The sequence below is a fragment of the Mustelus asterias genome, chromosome 9, assembly GCF_964213995.1.
Source record: "Mustelus asterias chromosome 9, sMusAst1.hap1.1, whole genome shotgun sequence".
Taxonomy (NCBI): Eukaryota; Metazoa; Chordata; class Chondrichthyes; order Carcharhiniformes; family Triakidae; genus Mustelus; species Mustelus asterias.
Window position 1 is genome coordinate 46352794 of NC_135809.1, and position 14201 is coordinate 46366994.

General features: G+C 40.7%; 1 protein-coding gene across 3 annotated transcripts in view; it reads right to left on the reverse strand.

Annotated features, from left to right (window-relative positions):
• Window positions 1-729: 729 nt before the first annotated feature.
• The window catches only part of parvb (parvin, beta), a 69571-nt gene continuing 56099 nt past the window's right edge, over window positions 730-14201 (reverse strand). For all 3 annotated transcript variants that reach the window (XM_078220121.1, XM_078220124.1, XM_078220123.1), the window contains exons 10-13: window positions 8612-8680; window positions 6715-6816; window positions 4972-5044; window positions 730-4289 (exon numbers count right to left, since the gene is read on the reverse strand). In XM_078220121.1, the coding sequence (XP_078076247.1) occupies window positions 4213-4289; window positions 4972-5044; window positions 6715-6816; window positions 8612-8680 (321 nt within the window). In that variant the 3' untranslated portion in view covers window positions 730-4212. The remainder of the gene's footprint in view (window positions 4290-4971; window positions 5045-6714; window positions 6817-8611; window positions 8681-14201) is intronic.

Below are 14201 nucleotides of genomic sequence, written 5' to 3' on the forward strand. Positions count from 1 at the left end.
CAAATTGAAAGCAGATTCTTGGAGCTCACTTTGCTGCAATTTTCATTACCAGTTAGGTTTAGTTGCAAAAATTGCATCATGCTCTTGATGCCTGAAGCTTTTGCATTTTACAGTGTCAGTGACATGGTTTCAATGATTTATCTACCATTGCTATATTACTTAAAGAGACCAATGTTAAATTGTCAAGACCATTTATAGCCTTGCTATGAATTTCTATAGAATACACTAAATCAGTCAATAATTATCTCTAATGTAAAGTTAAGGGTATTCTGAAGAAATTCAGTCATGTTACAACTACAATAATGTGACCCATGGTTTAATTCTGGCAAGAGTGATCTTGTTCTTAGATACTAGGATTAGGTAAACCGCTTGATAAGTTGGTTCATTCAGATCTTTGTCAATTAGGACAGACCCATGACCTAAAATTAGCACATTGCCCCAGAGAAGAAGCAGAAGAACATGGTGGCATCATTCAACCAAACAGGAGGTCAATGTGGTCAAAGGGAAAACCTTCAAGTGGCTGAAGTTATAAAGGAAGATGTGGTTGGAGACGAGAGGGAATGTTATATTAGGTCAGTTGGTTCATCAGAGAAACATCTTGGAGAGCAAACATCATCAGCTACTTCATCAATAACTTTCCCTCCATCATAGTTAGGATTGAGGCTCAATGATGATTCCACGGTATTCAGCTACACTTAAAACTCTTTCAATAAATAAAGCAGCCCATCCCAGTCTGCAGCATGACTTTAATAACAACCAAGCAAAGCTATCAAGTGGCAGGTAAAATCTGAACCTTGTAAATGACAGACAGCAGCAACATTTGGTCAGAACCTAGACATACAAAAGGTCTCAAAATGCTTCATGGGAATTATTCAAAAAAATAAGACACCATGCCAAAGGAGTTAGCATAAAAGCAGGCAAACAAAGGTTTGGTCAACAGAATGTGTGTTAACGAGGGTAGTAAGGGAAGGAATGTGGGGATACAGAGAGGGAATTCGAGAGACTTGGATGTAGGCAGCTAAAAGCACAGGCACCAATGTTAATGGTGGGGAAAGGAAAAATACACAAAAGGCTGAATTCCCAGGACTGCAGAGCTCAACTGGGAGATCAGGAGCTAATGTTGATCATCAAGCACAAGGTGAAGAGGGCTCAATGCTGAACAGGATGAGTTTTCGATGAGGAAAAATCTACAGAGAATGAAACGCCCTTTTGACAATTGGCATTTTGTGGGCCTCATTGCATTAGATTAAATAACAGTAATGTTAGAATAACTTGGGTCATTTACATATTGAAGAAATTGATTCCTGACCATTACTGAATCGTATTTATAGGCTTGCAAGGTGAAAGGGAAAAATAAAATCACATTATCAATTGTTCCACTAAGGCAATTCAGTGCAAAAGGAACTCAGGCCAATGTGTATACTTCTTATGATACACTGGTCGGTGATTGCATCATTATAAAATTATCCGCACCCTTCTGAGAAATAGTAGTCAATATTACACTTGTCTATTTAAAGAAAACTTCCAAGTTAATGCATGACACTGCAAGTTATAACCATACAGATTTCTAGTTACATCCAACTGGCACCTCAGTTGATGATATTATGCAATAACAAAATACTTGCTTTGATAAATAAAGATATTGAGAAAGAGAGAGCATATACATTGTCTAGATATCAAAACAACTAATTATGTGCAAGTACTGGCAGCAAACGCAAATGTACGTGCTTGTAAACATTTTTTTTCTCAATGTTCAAGTGCCAGTTACAGTCCAAGATTATTTTACTGTCTGCTCATCTGTCTTGATTCCTTACATTTATTGCCCCATTATAATTTCAAACGAATATCATGCAAGTTATGAACAAAAACATTAATGCATTTGCAATGTTTTCTGAAAATATTCTTGCACCACTGAGTTTGCTTTGCAAGAGTCCTGTACAAAGGCTCAGTTTGAAGGCCTTACATTTCGTTTGTAATTCACAAGGCGTGAATCTCACCTTTTCCCACCTCAGCCCCCACTCTTGTGGGAGGGTGAATAAGGTAGGTGAGAAGATAAGTATTGAGGTCAATCCATTGCAAGCAATTGCATGTATCCTGGATTATGACTCAAAAGTGGAGCTGTGAAATCTCTAGCTTAAGGCCCTAAGTAATTGAGCAGGTCACATTGCCCTAATGTTGTCCCTGGGTCAATGGTAACATGTTTGTGTTCCTATGTACATGAGAAATAACCACTGACTTTCATCAACCATTTTAGCAAAAAATTCACATTTCAGACGAAGGTTAACTTCTTTCCGACAAAGTCATTAAGGGAAGGATTTTGACCTTGCTGGCATCAGACATCTCAAGTAAGTACATTGCATAATTAGTTGCATTAAGCCCTCCAATTAGAAAACTAATTTTCAAAACATCTCTGGTGATAGAAAGAGTTTTGCCTCTAGACACACTCCACCCTGAAACTTAGTGGTGTTCTGCAGAGTGACGGGAGGGGGGGGGGGGGGGGTGGTTGTGGATGTGGTACAATTTTCAGACCTACTGTTAAATTTTATTTATTCTCGCAGTCTACTTGTGTTGCAGTGCCACCATCTGTTTGAAGGAATCATTAGTAGTTCAGTTTCTCATTTTCCTCAACAGTATTTCAAAGCACCATATGGAGAAGTAATATCTTCACAGAATACAGAATTCAAGTAATCAACCAGTAATATTTGTACTCAATATACATCAGCTAATTTATGTCTTACATTGCATTGTAAGGAACAGATTTGATATTTTTCTTTAAGCTCAGTCTTTTATGTGCCTGCATTAATATATTAAGTATATATTAACATATTAAGATCTATACAATTTAGAACACTGCAGTAGTAACCAGGGCATTTGTCAGGCTTCAATAGTTATCATGAATGCTGAATAATTAAAGAAAAAATAAATTCCCCTTGGTGAAGTCATTATTTCCATATTATTCACTTTTCCTTCCATTTAATTTTGATGACCGATTTTCAACACAATTATTTGTCTTTTTACAGTCAGAACATTGTGCTCACTTATCTCAGCCTCCTTGCTTCCTGTGCTCATCATTTTCCAAGTAAGGATAGATTACACAACTGTTGGAAACTATGATCTTGTGTAAAGTCCCTTTCCTAACACAACACACAAATTACTTTTGTTATATAAATAGTATTGACTGAATCACAGTGCAGAAGTGCAGTATTAAGGAATCTCAATTTGCAGTAAAGCTGTATAGAAGTACAACTGGCTGCTTTATCAAGTTCTCAATCTCAGCTACACTGCCGTAAAGAGACATTTGAACCCAGTGAAAAGTGTAAGACTTTTGCATCTCTCAATTTGTCAGTAAAGAATTAAATGGGGGACAGTCAACCCAACCCCTCAGCTGTAAGGATGTAGTAGACTTCTATATTAAATAGCATAGCGCACGACCAAATCCATGACTGCATTGTTTACTCAATTCCAACTGACCAAGGAGTAGGGGTTGGGGGCAGATATATATATAAGCAAAGTATCATGATCAAAAAATGAAAAAAAAACTTGTGTCATAATTACAAGAAGAAAACAGTGCTGCGGGAGAAATAATGACTTCATCAAAGTACGATTTGCCTTCAGTGGTTTTGAGGACCAGTGCAACTTCTGCATCAAATTGATATCGGTCAGCCTGTCACTTTCTTCAGTCAATTAATTGTTGTAGAGCTGTATACAATTCTCCAACTCTGATCAATATTCACATTTACAGGAACACTGCTGCCTATGTTAAGAAAGGTGAAAGACTGCTCAATCCTCGAGGTCACAGGCAAAAGAAATTATACATTCTACCCTGATTATAATGTGTCTGAGAGTCAAGTTGCATGCATGGTGTAGCAACACACACACTACAGTACAGCATAAAATGAAACATGAAAATAAAACAAAGAGTCGGGTTTCACTGGCCCTCTAACAGACAGCATTGTGATTGAAGCACTTAAGGCAGGATGGGTACATTGAGTTAAATACCAAAATGGTTTTAAATGGAGGAGGAAATGGACTCAGATGGACAGAAGACCTTCTTCATATAAAAACTGTCACAAAATGGTATCTTCTATGTTTTAAAAGACCTAAAGAAACCAATACTGTGTTGTGGACTAGGCAAGGCACAGGTGTATGGGAGTCAATCCTGCTAATTGCCAGCGATGTTTCTCCCTGAACATGTCTTGGTTATTCCGGCAATTATTCCACGTGCTTGTATTTTGTGAATAGATTGTAAAGCACCCTCAGCGTTGACTTCAGGTCCAAGTTTACAATATCTGATGAGAAAATATGCAACACACGGTGAAAGTTATAACAAAGATCAGCACTGCAAATTCACAAAGAAAAATCAGAAAATTATCTGGAAAGGCAAGATCACAGGCTAGTTGTTTTGTACACTGCAGCATATCCCCAGGGAATGGAAGAATGCAGGTTTGATCCTTCCTACTTAATTGCATTCTAATTTATATTCTTGGTGTGTAACATACATTGAAAAGAGTGAGCTTACAACAGATGCCTCCACAAAAAGGAAAGAGTTGGGGAGTCACCACCACATGCCATATCATTTTCTGCAGTTAACAGAAAACAAGCATCTCAAGAAATAAAACCAGCAGTGGCAGGCTTTTGGTCCATCGGGGAGTTTGCTGTTTGAGCAGAGTGCTGTATCAAACAGACTAGCTAATAGTTATAACTTGCACGCAGCCTGAAAATTTAAATATCAGGTAGCATGAGATTCAAATCTAACCATGCAGCAATATTTGATGAGTGCCTGAACTGATGTACAAATTAATGTTGTACAAACTTCATTCTGTAACCTGTAACCACTGTCATGTCTCATTATTTCTATTTCTTTGGCAATTTGACACTGGCCTCAAATTGTGCTTGATAGCTACAAATATTAAAGAATTAGTCAGTTGATGTGAGATCTGTAGTGAAAATTGTGCTTAAATTCAAAGGTACCTTCTGGGCGAGCCTTTGGTTTCTTAAGTCCTCCATCTTGCATGAGCTCAAAGGAAAAAGCTACATTGTGAGCCTACAAAAAATATCAGTCTGGTAAGTCCACATACTTCAACACATCAAATTGCAGTTTAATTCATCAAAATAAATAAATTCTATGAAAATAAATCACTGATCAACATGCAATTCACAACTAAGTCCACTCTGCACCTGTATACAGTTCCTAACTCTCGTACAGTGTTCACTGTGTGATCAGCGAGACCCAGTGAAGTTGTGTTCCACCTTCATAAAACTCCAACACCTATTGAATGCAACTTCCTTTTCCTTGATGAAGTCTACATTCCCGTCTCAAATTTCTACCTGTAAGCCTCTGGCATCGAGTGCAGAATTCTTTACTTCCTCTGAATGATAGGTGCCCTGATGAAAGAGATGTATACACTTCCAAAGCCTTCCTCACTGAAAGACTTGGTAGGAGCATAGTCCACTGTTCTTATCTCCACTCTGTATTAATTTAATTTAGGTATCAAACTAAACATTTTGCCAAATCAAAATTAAGAGTTCTCTGAGTCAGCCGCATGTCTCCTCAACTCAATTTAATTGGAACTCAACTCTATTTGAGTTTTTCATCTCTTCCCTCAGCTCTTTTTAATTTCTTTCACTAATTTCACCGAGTCTATCTTTCGTAATTCTATTTTGTTTTTCAATTCTGGTCTGTTGAATTTGATCACTAATGGTCTGCACCTCCTTGGGCCCTAGGTGCCGAGCCAATAGCTGCTGATCTTGCATTAATTCCCTGCATGCTCTGCTATAAGCTGATAAAACATCATTTCTCAACTGCTCTAAGTTTGAGTGTTAGATCCTCTGCTTTAGCAAAGGCTTGAGCCTCAAAGATACTCATACAGATTTTCCAATAAAATATAGCAAAAGCAACTGTGAAATCTTGTCTATTTAAACATTGGAAAGTTTCAGCGAAGTCATTTCAATCTCTCTTAGATCAGATCATTCCGGAATCAAGCCTCCAATTTTGTTAACAATCCCCGTGGGAATCCATAACCCAAATTTACCGAACAAGAATTGACATTCAATGGCATTACTATCACTGAATTCTTCCACTATTAACATCCTTGGGGGAGCAGGTGTTTACCATTGACCAGAAACTGAACAGGACTAGCCATATAAATACTGTGTCTACCAGATCAGGTCAAAGGCTAGGAATTCTGCGATTGAACTCACCTCCTGACTCCCCAAAGCCTGTCCACAAATACAAGGCACAAGTCTGGAGTTTAATGGAATATTTTCCATTTGCCTGGATGAGTGCAACTGCAACAGCACTCAAGACGCTTGACACCATCCAGAACAAAGCAACCTGCTTGATTGCTACCCCTTCCCCAAACATTCAATCCCTTTACCACCGATGAACAATGGCAGCCATGTATACCATTTACAAGACGCATTGCGGGAACTCACCAAAGTTCCTTAGTCAGCACCTTCTAAACCCATGATCACTACCATTTAGGAGGACAAGAGCAGCAGTTACCTGGGAACACCAACACCTGAAGGTTCCCCTCCAAGGCACCTTCTCAAAGGCAATTAAGGATGGGCAATAAATGCTGGTCCAGCCAATGACACCTATATCCCATTAATTAACTTTTCAAAAATGGAACATACCTGCTAGCTTTTCTATCTTAAATTAATAAATGCTCACCAGTCTCAGGTACATTGATTTCATGCGTTTAAAGAACTAACCTTCTGTTCAAAACTTTCTGGTGTCAGATAAAAGTTATAGAGAGGAACAAAATAATCTTCAAGAAGTCCCATTAGCAACACCAAGTACACACCATCTGCAAACTGATTTCAAAGAAGCATATTAGAATAATAGCACTTCTGCTTTTTAAACCAAAGAGCTAATCAAAATCACCCCATAAATACTTATCATTCTAAAAATCAGCACAACTTATCCGATTAATATTGAACAGAAATGAACAGAAACAGAATGCTGAACAATATTGGTTGTGGAAGTGGGGCTCAAATTGGAGGGTGACCTATATTAACTGTATAGAATGGGTGCAAAGCAGTTTACAGTCTGTGGACAGCATTCTGGTCAGACAATACCATGACTACTGTGTCCAGTTCAAGGGCCAACACAGAAAGCCATGGAGCCAGTGCAGGGAAGAACCAGGAGGCCATTCCAGTCACCAGATTGCACCATGAGGAATCTCTCAAAACTTGGATTTTTCAGCCTTGAAAGGAGGTAATTGAGAGGTGATCGGATGTAGAGGTATAAAGAAAATAACAAATTCTATGTGGAAATGCTAATTCTGAACATTATTTCTCTATACTGATAAGAGAAAGAGGAACAGTTTCAGATTATTGAAAGGCAACTGAAGATCAATATCAAGAAGTTTGTGTTTACAAAAGGAGAAATCAACACTCTAAAAAGACTTCTGAATAGAACAGAAGACAACATAAAACTTTGCCTTCACTTAATAGCTAGATATGACAGAGGGCCTTTTGGGAAGGATGATCCAGGACAGTCAAAAAGGCCACCTTTACCTACATCAATCTTATGAAATTAACTTTTTTGCAATATGTAATAAACGCAAGAGATTTTCACATTGGCATGAAATTTTCCTGAAGCAGCATCATTTGGTTCAAAAATTGCTTCCATCGTATTTACTTGAAGCATTCCATAATATCTAACCAAACTAAATCACGAGACTCCCACAAGGTTATTTGTAATTTTTGAGAGTAGGGCTGGCTGACAGGCCGGAAGACAGTAAAGAAAGACTGAACTCAGCTGTTGCCTCAAGGAACAGCAGATGGATAGGGAAGCTGTGAACAGTGGTTCCAATAAAGATGGCGATATCGATTCAGAAATGAGGTTTATTCACTTCAATATGTGATTTATAAAATGTAAATGTTACCATCCACCAATTTAACTAAGTGCCAGTGTTACAGTAGGAGACAATGTGATTGGACACTTTAACTAAACCGGTCCAAAATGACACTTTGGACATCGATAACAAATAGCGTAAGGTGAGCCTCATAGATCTGCTCTGCATGCCACTTCAGACACAAAACGATGGGTTTGTATTTGCTGGATGTTGCCCTTTATGTAGCTCCTATGACAGAGTGAGACTATAAATGGGCACAACAGTTTGTCAAACCTCTGACTTTAGGGTGAGAGAAAAGTGATAAGTCAGCCTTACAATGATTGTGTTTATGAACAAAATTTAAAACAGTTTGTCAAACACTTTTTTTCCATCAAGCTGATGCCACATAACGGTCAACAGTGTCTACCAGCACGTCCAGGGCTTTCCTTCAGATTTCGAAGTGAAATGGACAATTGCCACAGTCACAACTGTTTATACTCTATCAACATACAATCACCAAGAAACGACACAGAATGAGTTACAGGTCTGGACTTTTTTATGAGTTGTTTTGTAAGATATTTTCAAATGAGGATTCTCGATTGCAGGCTCTGATACATATGGCAACTTATAAGCTAATCTGTTTCTCATGATTAACAAAACAATTATAAATAATGTGCACTATATTGGTGATAAATGCTCTTCTGAGTAATAAATTACAGTAAGTGCACTGCTTTACAAACAAACTGAAAACATTTCTTAAATATTTATACCTGTGTTTCCAGTTCTGTCACCTCCAGGTTGAGCTTGTTTAGATGTTTATTAACAAATGTGATAAGTGACTGGGAAAGTAAAATCATGAAAAAAAATTAAAGCTCATATCCATTTTCATACCAATCAAAGCATCTCACAAACTCGTGCGTAGCTGCAGCCGGAAGAAAATTATTGCCAAGTTTTACTATAAAAATTTAAACAAAAGCCATGTGAATTTTGTTGGCCACAATTTGCCCAAATTATACACTAAATGGTAAGATTATACATGTGGCATTTCACCAAAGTATTGGATCAGGTTATATACTTTGATATGACAGTTTGCAAAATACCATTTAAAAGGAGCATTACCCCAAGTAAGGATACCGTACATGAACCCCCTTTATGTTCTTTATTCAATCTCCAACAGGCTCCTATCTATAAAATGTATTCACATATTGAAATACACATTTGTTCAGTTTTGAAAGGAAGCACACAGGCAGGCATACTCACTAATATGCAACAAGAAAGATTCTTATGACACATCCTTCTAAACCATTTGGATTTCTGGCTTTCATAACTGACTAAAATTCATTTAAGTAAGGTACTCAGCAATAGAGAACAGGGAAATTATAGGTCTGACCCTTGTCTGCAGTGCATTCGCTATTATCAGTAAGTGGAACAAAGTAATCCTGTGTATCTCTAGATAAGGAGGGAAGGAAAAGAAATGGCCAAAGTGGTCATTTGTTCGAAGTGGTGCAGGACAGAGGGAGAGATTCTCAGCAGGATTACTGAGGGTGAGTAAAGTGCTGTGATTTATTTATTTAATCCGTTTTTTCGCGGGCTTTTTTCAAGGGTTTAAACTCTGAGGAAGTGGGAATAGGCTGCAGGGGATTCTGGGAGATTGTGTTTTTTAGTATAAAAGTCACTCTATACAGCGGGCAGCGGAGCGAGTGGGAAGCTGAGTGAAAGCTGTAAGGGCTTTGGCTCACAGGGCTTCGGGGGAAAGGGTGAGCAGGGGTGAGTTTAATTCATTTTTGCTGTTTCTACCTGGTACTGGCAAGGTATCTAGAGGGGATGGGTGTGCAGGCAGTGCTATGTTCCTCTTGCATTATGTTTGAGGTGAGGGACGACGTCAGTGTCCCTGCTGATTACACCTGTGGGAAGTGCACCCATCTGCAGCTCCTCCAAAACCATGTTAGGGAACCGGAGCTGGAGTTGGATGAACTTAGGATCATTAGGGACGCAGAGGTGGCCATAGACAGAAGCTTTAGGGATACAGTTACTCAGAGGAATGAAAATAGATGGGTGACGGTGAGAGGGCCTGGGAGGAAGCAGTCAGTGCAGGGATCCCCCGTGGTCGTTCCCCTTAGCAACAAGTATTCTGCTTTGGATACGGTTGAGGGGGACGACATACCAGTGGCGAGCCGTAGTGAGAGGATCTCCAGCACTGTGTCCATCTCTGTGGCTCGGGAGGGTAAGGGGGAGAGCGGGAGGGCAATAGTTATTGGGGACTCATTAGTTAGAGGGATAGATAGGAGGTTCTGTGGCAGCAAAAGAGACTCGAGGATGGTATGTTGCCTACCGGATGCCAGGGTCCGTGACGTCTCGGACAGTGTCTTCCGGATTCTTAAGGGGGAGGGGAAACAATCACAAGTCGTGGTACACATTGGTACCAACGACATAGGTAAGAGAAGGGACGGGGATTTAAAACAGGAATTTCGGGAGCTGGGCTGGAAGCTGAGAGCCAAGACAAAACATGTGGTCATCTCTGGTACGTTACCGGTGCCACGTGATAGTGAGTTGAGGAACAGGGAGAGAGTGCAGTTAAACATGTGGTTGCAGGGATGGTGTAGGAGGGAGGGTTTCAGATACGTGGATAATTGGAACACATTCTGGGGAAGGTGGGACCTGTACAAACAGGACGGGGTGCACCTGAACCAGAGGGGCACCAATATCCTGGGAGGGAAATTTGCTACGGCTCTTCAAGGGGGTTTAAACTCATTTGTCAGGGGAGTGGGAAAAGGAGTTGTAGTCCAGAAGTCAGTGTTGAGGGTGGTGAGGTATTGGAGAAGGTATCAAGGTCAAGGGTGGGTACCGGTAGACAGGAAGGTGGGTTGAAGTGTGTCTACTTCAAATGCAAGGAGCATCCGAAACAAAGTAGATGAACTTGGGGTGTGGATTGGTACTTGGGACTACGATGTTGTGGCCATTACGGAGACGTGGGTAGAACAAGGACAGGAATGGTTGATAGACGTTCCGGGGTATAGATGTTTCAGTAAGTGTAGGGTAGCTGGTAAAAGAGTTGGAGGAGTGGCATTGTTAATCAACGACAGTCTAACGGCTGCGGAAAGGCACTTCGAGGGGGATCTGCACACTGAGGTAATATGGGCTGAAGTTAGAAATAGGAAAGGAGCGGTCACGTTGTTAGGAGTTTACTATAGGCCCCCAAATAGTAATAGAGGTGGAGGAAGAAATTGCTAAGCAGATTATGGATGTGTGTGGGGGTCACAGGGTAGTTGTCATGGGGGACTTTAACTTTCCAAATATTGATTGGAACCTTTGTAGGTCAAATAGTTCGGATGGGGCAGTTTTTGTGCAGTGTGTGCAGGAGGGTTTCCTGACACAATATGTGGATAGGCCGACAAGAGGTGAGGCCACATTGGATTTGGTACTGGGAAATTAACCGTGCCAAGTGTTAGATTTGTTTGTGGGAGAGCACTTTGGAGATAGTGACCACAATTCGGTGTCTTTTGTTATTGCAATGGAGAGGGATAGGGCAAGGTTTACAATTGGGGGAGAGGTAATTATGATGCGATTAGGCAAGAATTAGGGGGCATAAGATGGGAACAGAAACTGTCAGGGAAAGGCACTAATGAAAAGTGGAACCTTTTCAAGGAACAAATACTGGGCGTCCTTGATAGGTATGTCCCTGTCAGGCAGAGAGGAAATGGCCGAGTGAGGGAACCATGGTTCACGAAAGAGGTGGAATGTCTTGTGAAAAGGAAGAGGGAAGCTTATGTAGGGATGAGGAAACAAGGTTCAGATGGCTCGATTGAGGGTTACAAGTTAGCAAGGAATGAGCTGAAAAAGGGGCTTAGGAGAGCTAGGAGGGGACACGAGAAGTCCTTGGTGGGTCGGATCAAGGAAAATCCCAAGGCTTTTTACTCTTATGTGAGGAATAAAAGAATGACCAGGGTGAGGTTAGGGCCGGTCAAGGACAGTAGTCAGTAGAGATGGGCGAGGTGATGAATGAATACTTTTCTTCAGTGTTCACCAAGGAGAGGGGCCATGTTTTTGAGGAAGAGAAGGTGTTACAGGCTAATAGGCTGGAGGAAATAGATGTTCGGAGGGAGGATGTACTGGCAGTTTTGAATAAACTGAAGGTCGATAAGTCCCCTGGGCCTGATGAAATGTATCCTAGGATTCTCTGGGAGGCAAGGGATGAGATTGCAGAGCCTTTGGCTTTGATCTTTGGGTCCTCACTGTCCACGGGGATGGTGCCAGAGGACTGGAGAGTGGCGAATGTGGTTCCTCTGTTTAAGAAAGGGAATAGAAATGACCCTGGTAATTATAGACCGGTTAGTCTTCGGTGGTTGGTAAATTGATGGAAAAGGTCCTTAGGGATGGGATTTACGACCATTTAGAAAGATGCGGATTAATCCGGGATAGTTAGCACGGATTCGTGAAGGGCAAGTCGTGCCTCACAAATTTGATTGAATTTTTTGAGGAGGTAACTAAGTGTGTTGATGAAGGTAGTAAGGTGTTTGATAAGGTCCCCCATGGTCGACTTATGATGAAAGTAAGGAGGTGTGGGATAGAGGGGAGTTGGCAGATTGGATAGATAACTGGCTATCTGATCGAAGACAGAGGGTGGTGGTGGATGGAAAATTTTCGGACTGGAGGCAGGTTGCTAGCGGAGTGCCACAGGGATCAGTGCTTGGTCCTCTGCTCTTTAATGACTTAGAGGAGGGGGCTGAAGGGTGGATCAGTAAATTTGCTGATGACACCAAGATTGGTGGAGTAGTGGATGAGGTGGAGGGCTGTTGTAGGCTGCAAAGAGACATAGATAGGATGCAAAGCTGGGCTGGAAAATGGCAAATGGGAGTTTAACCCTGATAAATGTGAGGTGATTCATTTTGGTAGGACTAATTTAAATGTGGATTACAGGGTCAAAGGTAGGGTTCTGAAGACTGTGGAGGAACAGAGAGATCTTGGGGTCCATATCCACAGATCTCTAAAGGTTGCCACTCAAGTGGATAGAGCTGTGAAGAAGGCCTATAGTGTGTTAGCTTTTATTAACAGGGGGTTGGAGTTTAAGAGCCGTGGGGTTATGCTGCAACTGTACAGGACCTTGGTGAGACCTCATTTGGAATATTGTGTGCAGTTCTGGTCACCTCACTATAAGAAGGATGTGGAAGCGCTGGAAAGAGTGCAGAGGAGATTTACCAGGATGCTGCCTGGTTTGGAGGGTAGGTCTTATGAGGAAAGGTTGAGGGAGCTAGGGCTGTTCTCTCTGGAGCGAAGGAGGCTGAGGGGAGACTTAATAGAGGTTTATAAAATGATGAAGGGGATAGATCGAGTGAACGTTCAAAGACTATTTCCTCGGGTGGATGGAGCTATTACGAGGGGGCATAACTATAGGGTTCATGGTGGGAGATATAGGAAGGATATCAGAGGTAGGTTCTTTACGCAGAGAGTGGTTGGGGTGTGGAATGGACTGCCTGCAGTGATAGTGGAGTCAGACACTTTAGGAACATTTAAGCGATTATTGGATAGGCACATGGAGCACACCAGGATGATAGGGAGTAGGATAGCTTGATCTTGGTTTCAAATAAAGCTCGGCACAACATCGTGGGCCGAAGGGCCTCTTCTGTGCTGTACTGTTCTATGTTCTATGTTCTATGGTCACTTCTGACTATCTTCCAGCTACCTTCTAGATGTGATGAAGTTAGGCTTTATTGTCCAGACCACCCAACAATGTTTATCTAAAACTTTCTTCTCAAACCAAAAATAAATTCCCAATTAAGATCACGTGTCCATTTGGGTCTTCACAGCTAAACACTTTACAAACACACTCCTTTGCAGGAAACATTATTGCTTATTCAGCAAATTCCTGACTTGTGCTGTATTAGTGTGTAATAGAAAATGATTAGATTTTGGCAATGAAAAGGTTAATAAACACACAAGTTTAAAAATCACACAAACTGCTATGGTCTTCTTATAAGACCCCTAACAGACAAGCACCAAGGCCATTAGTCTGGGCATAACTCATTAAATCAGATATCTATAACTAGGGGAAAGGGAGTGATCCATGAGCTGGGCTATGATAATTGGTAGCAATGATGTAGTAAATTTTCACACTGATTGATATTATAATGATGCAAGCTAAAAGTGATTGTGATTGGTTTATGTCAATTACTTGTAATCAACTTTGAAAACTATAATTGCCTATGTATCTCAGAATACGCCACTCTGAGTAGCTACAGAGATGTGAACTGTAGCTTTCCAGCATCCTTGTTATAGCCTGCATTAAAACAGTTGTTTAAGAGAACTCTGTGACTTGTCTGGTTACTCAAAGGGTAAAGGTGTGATCAATTATTGTAATCAAAG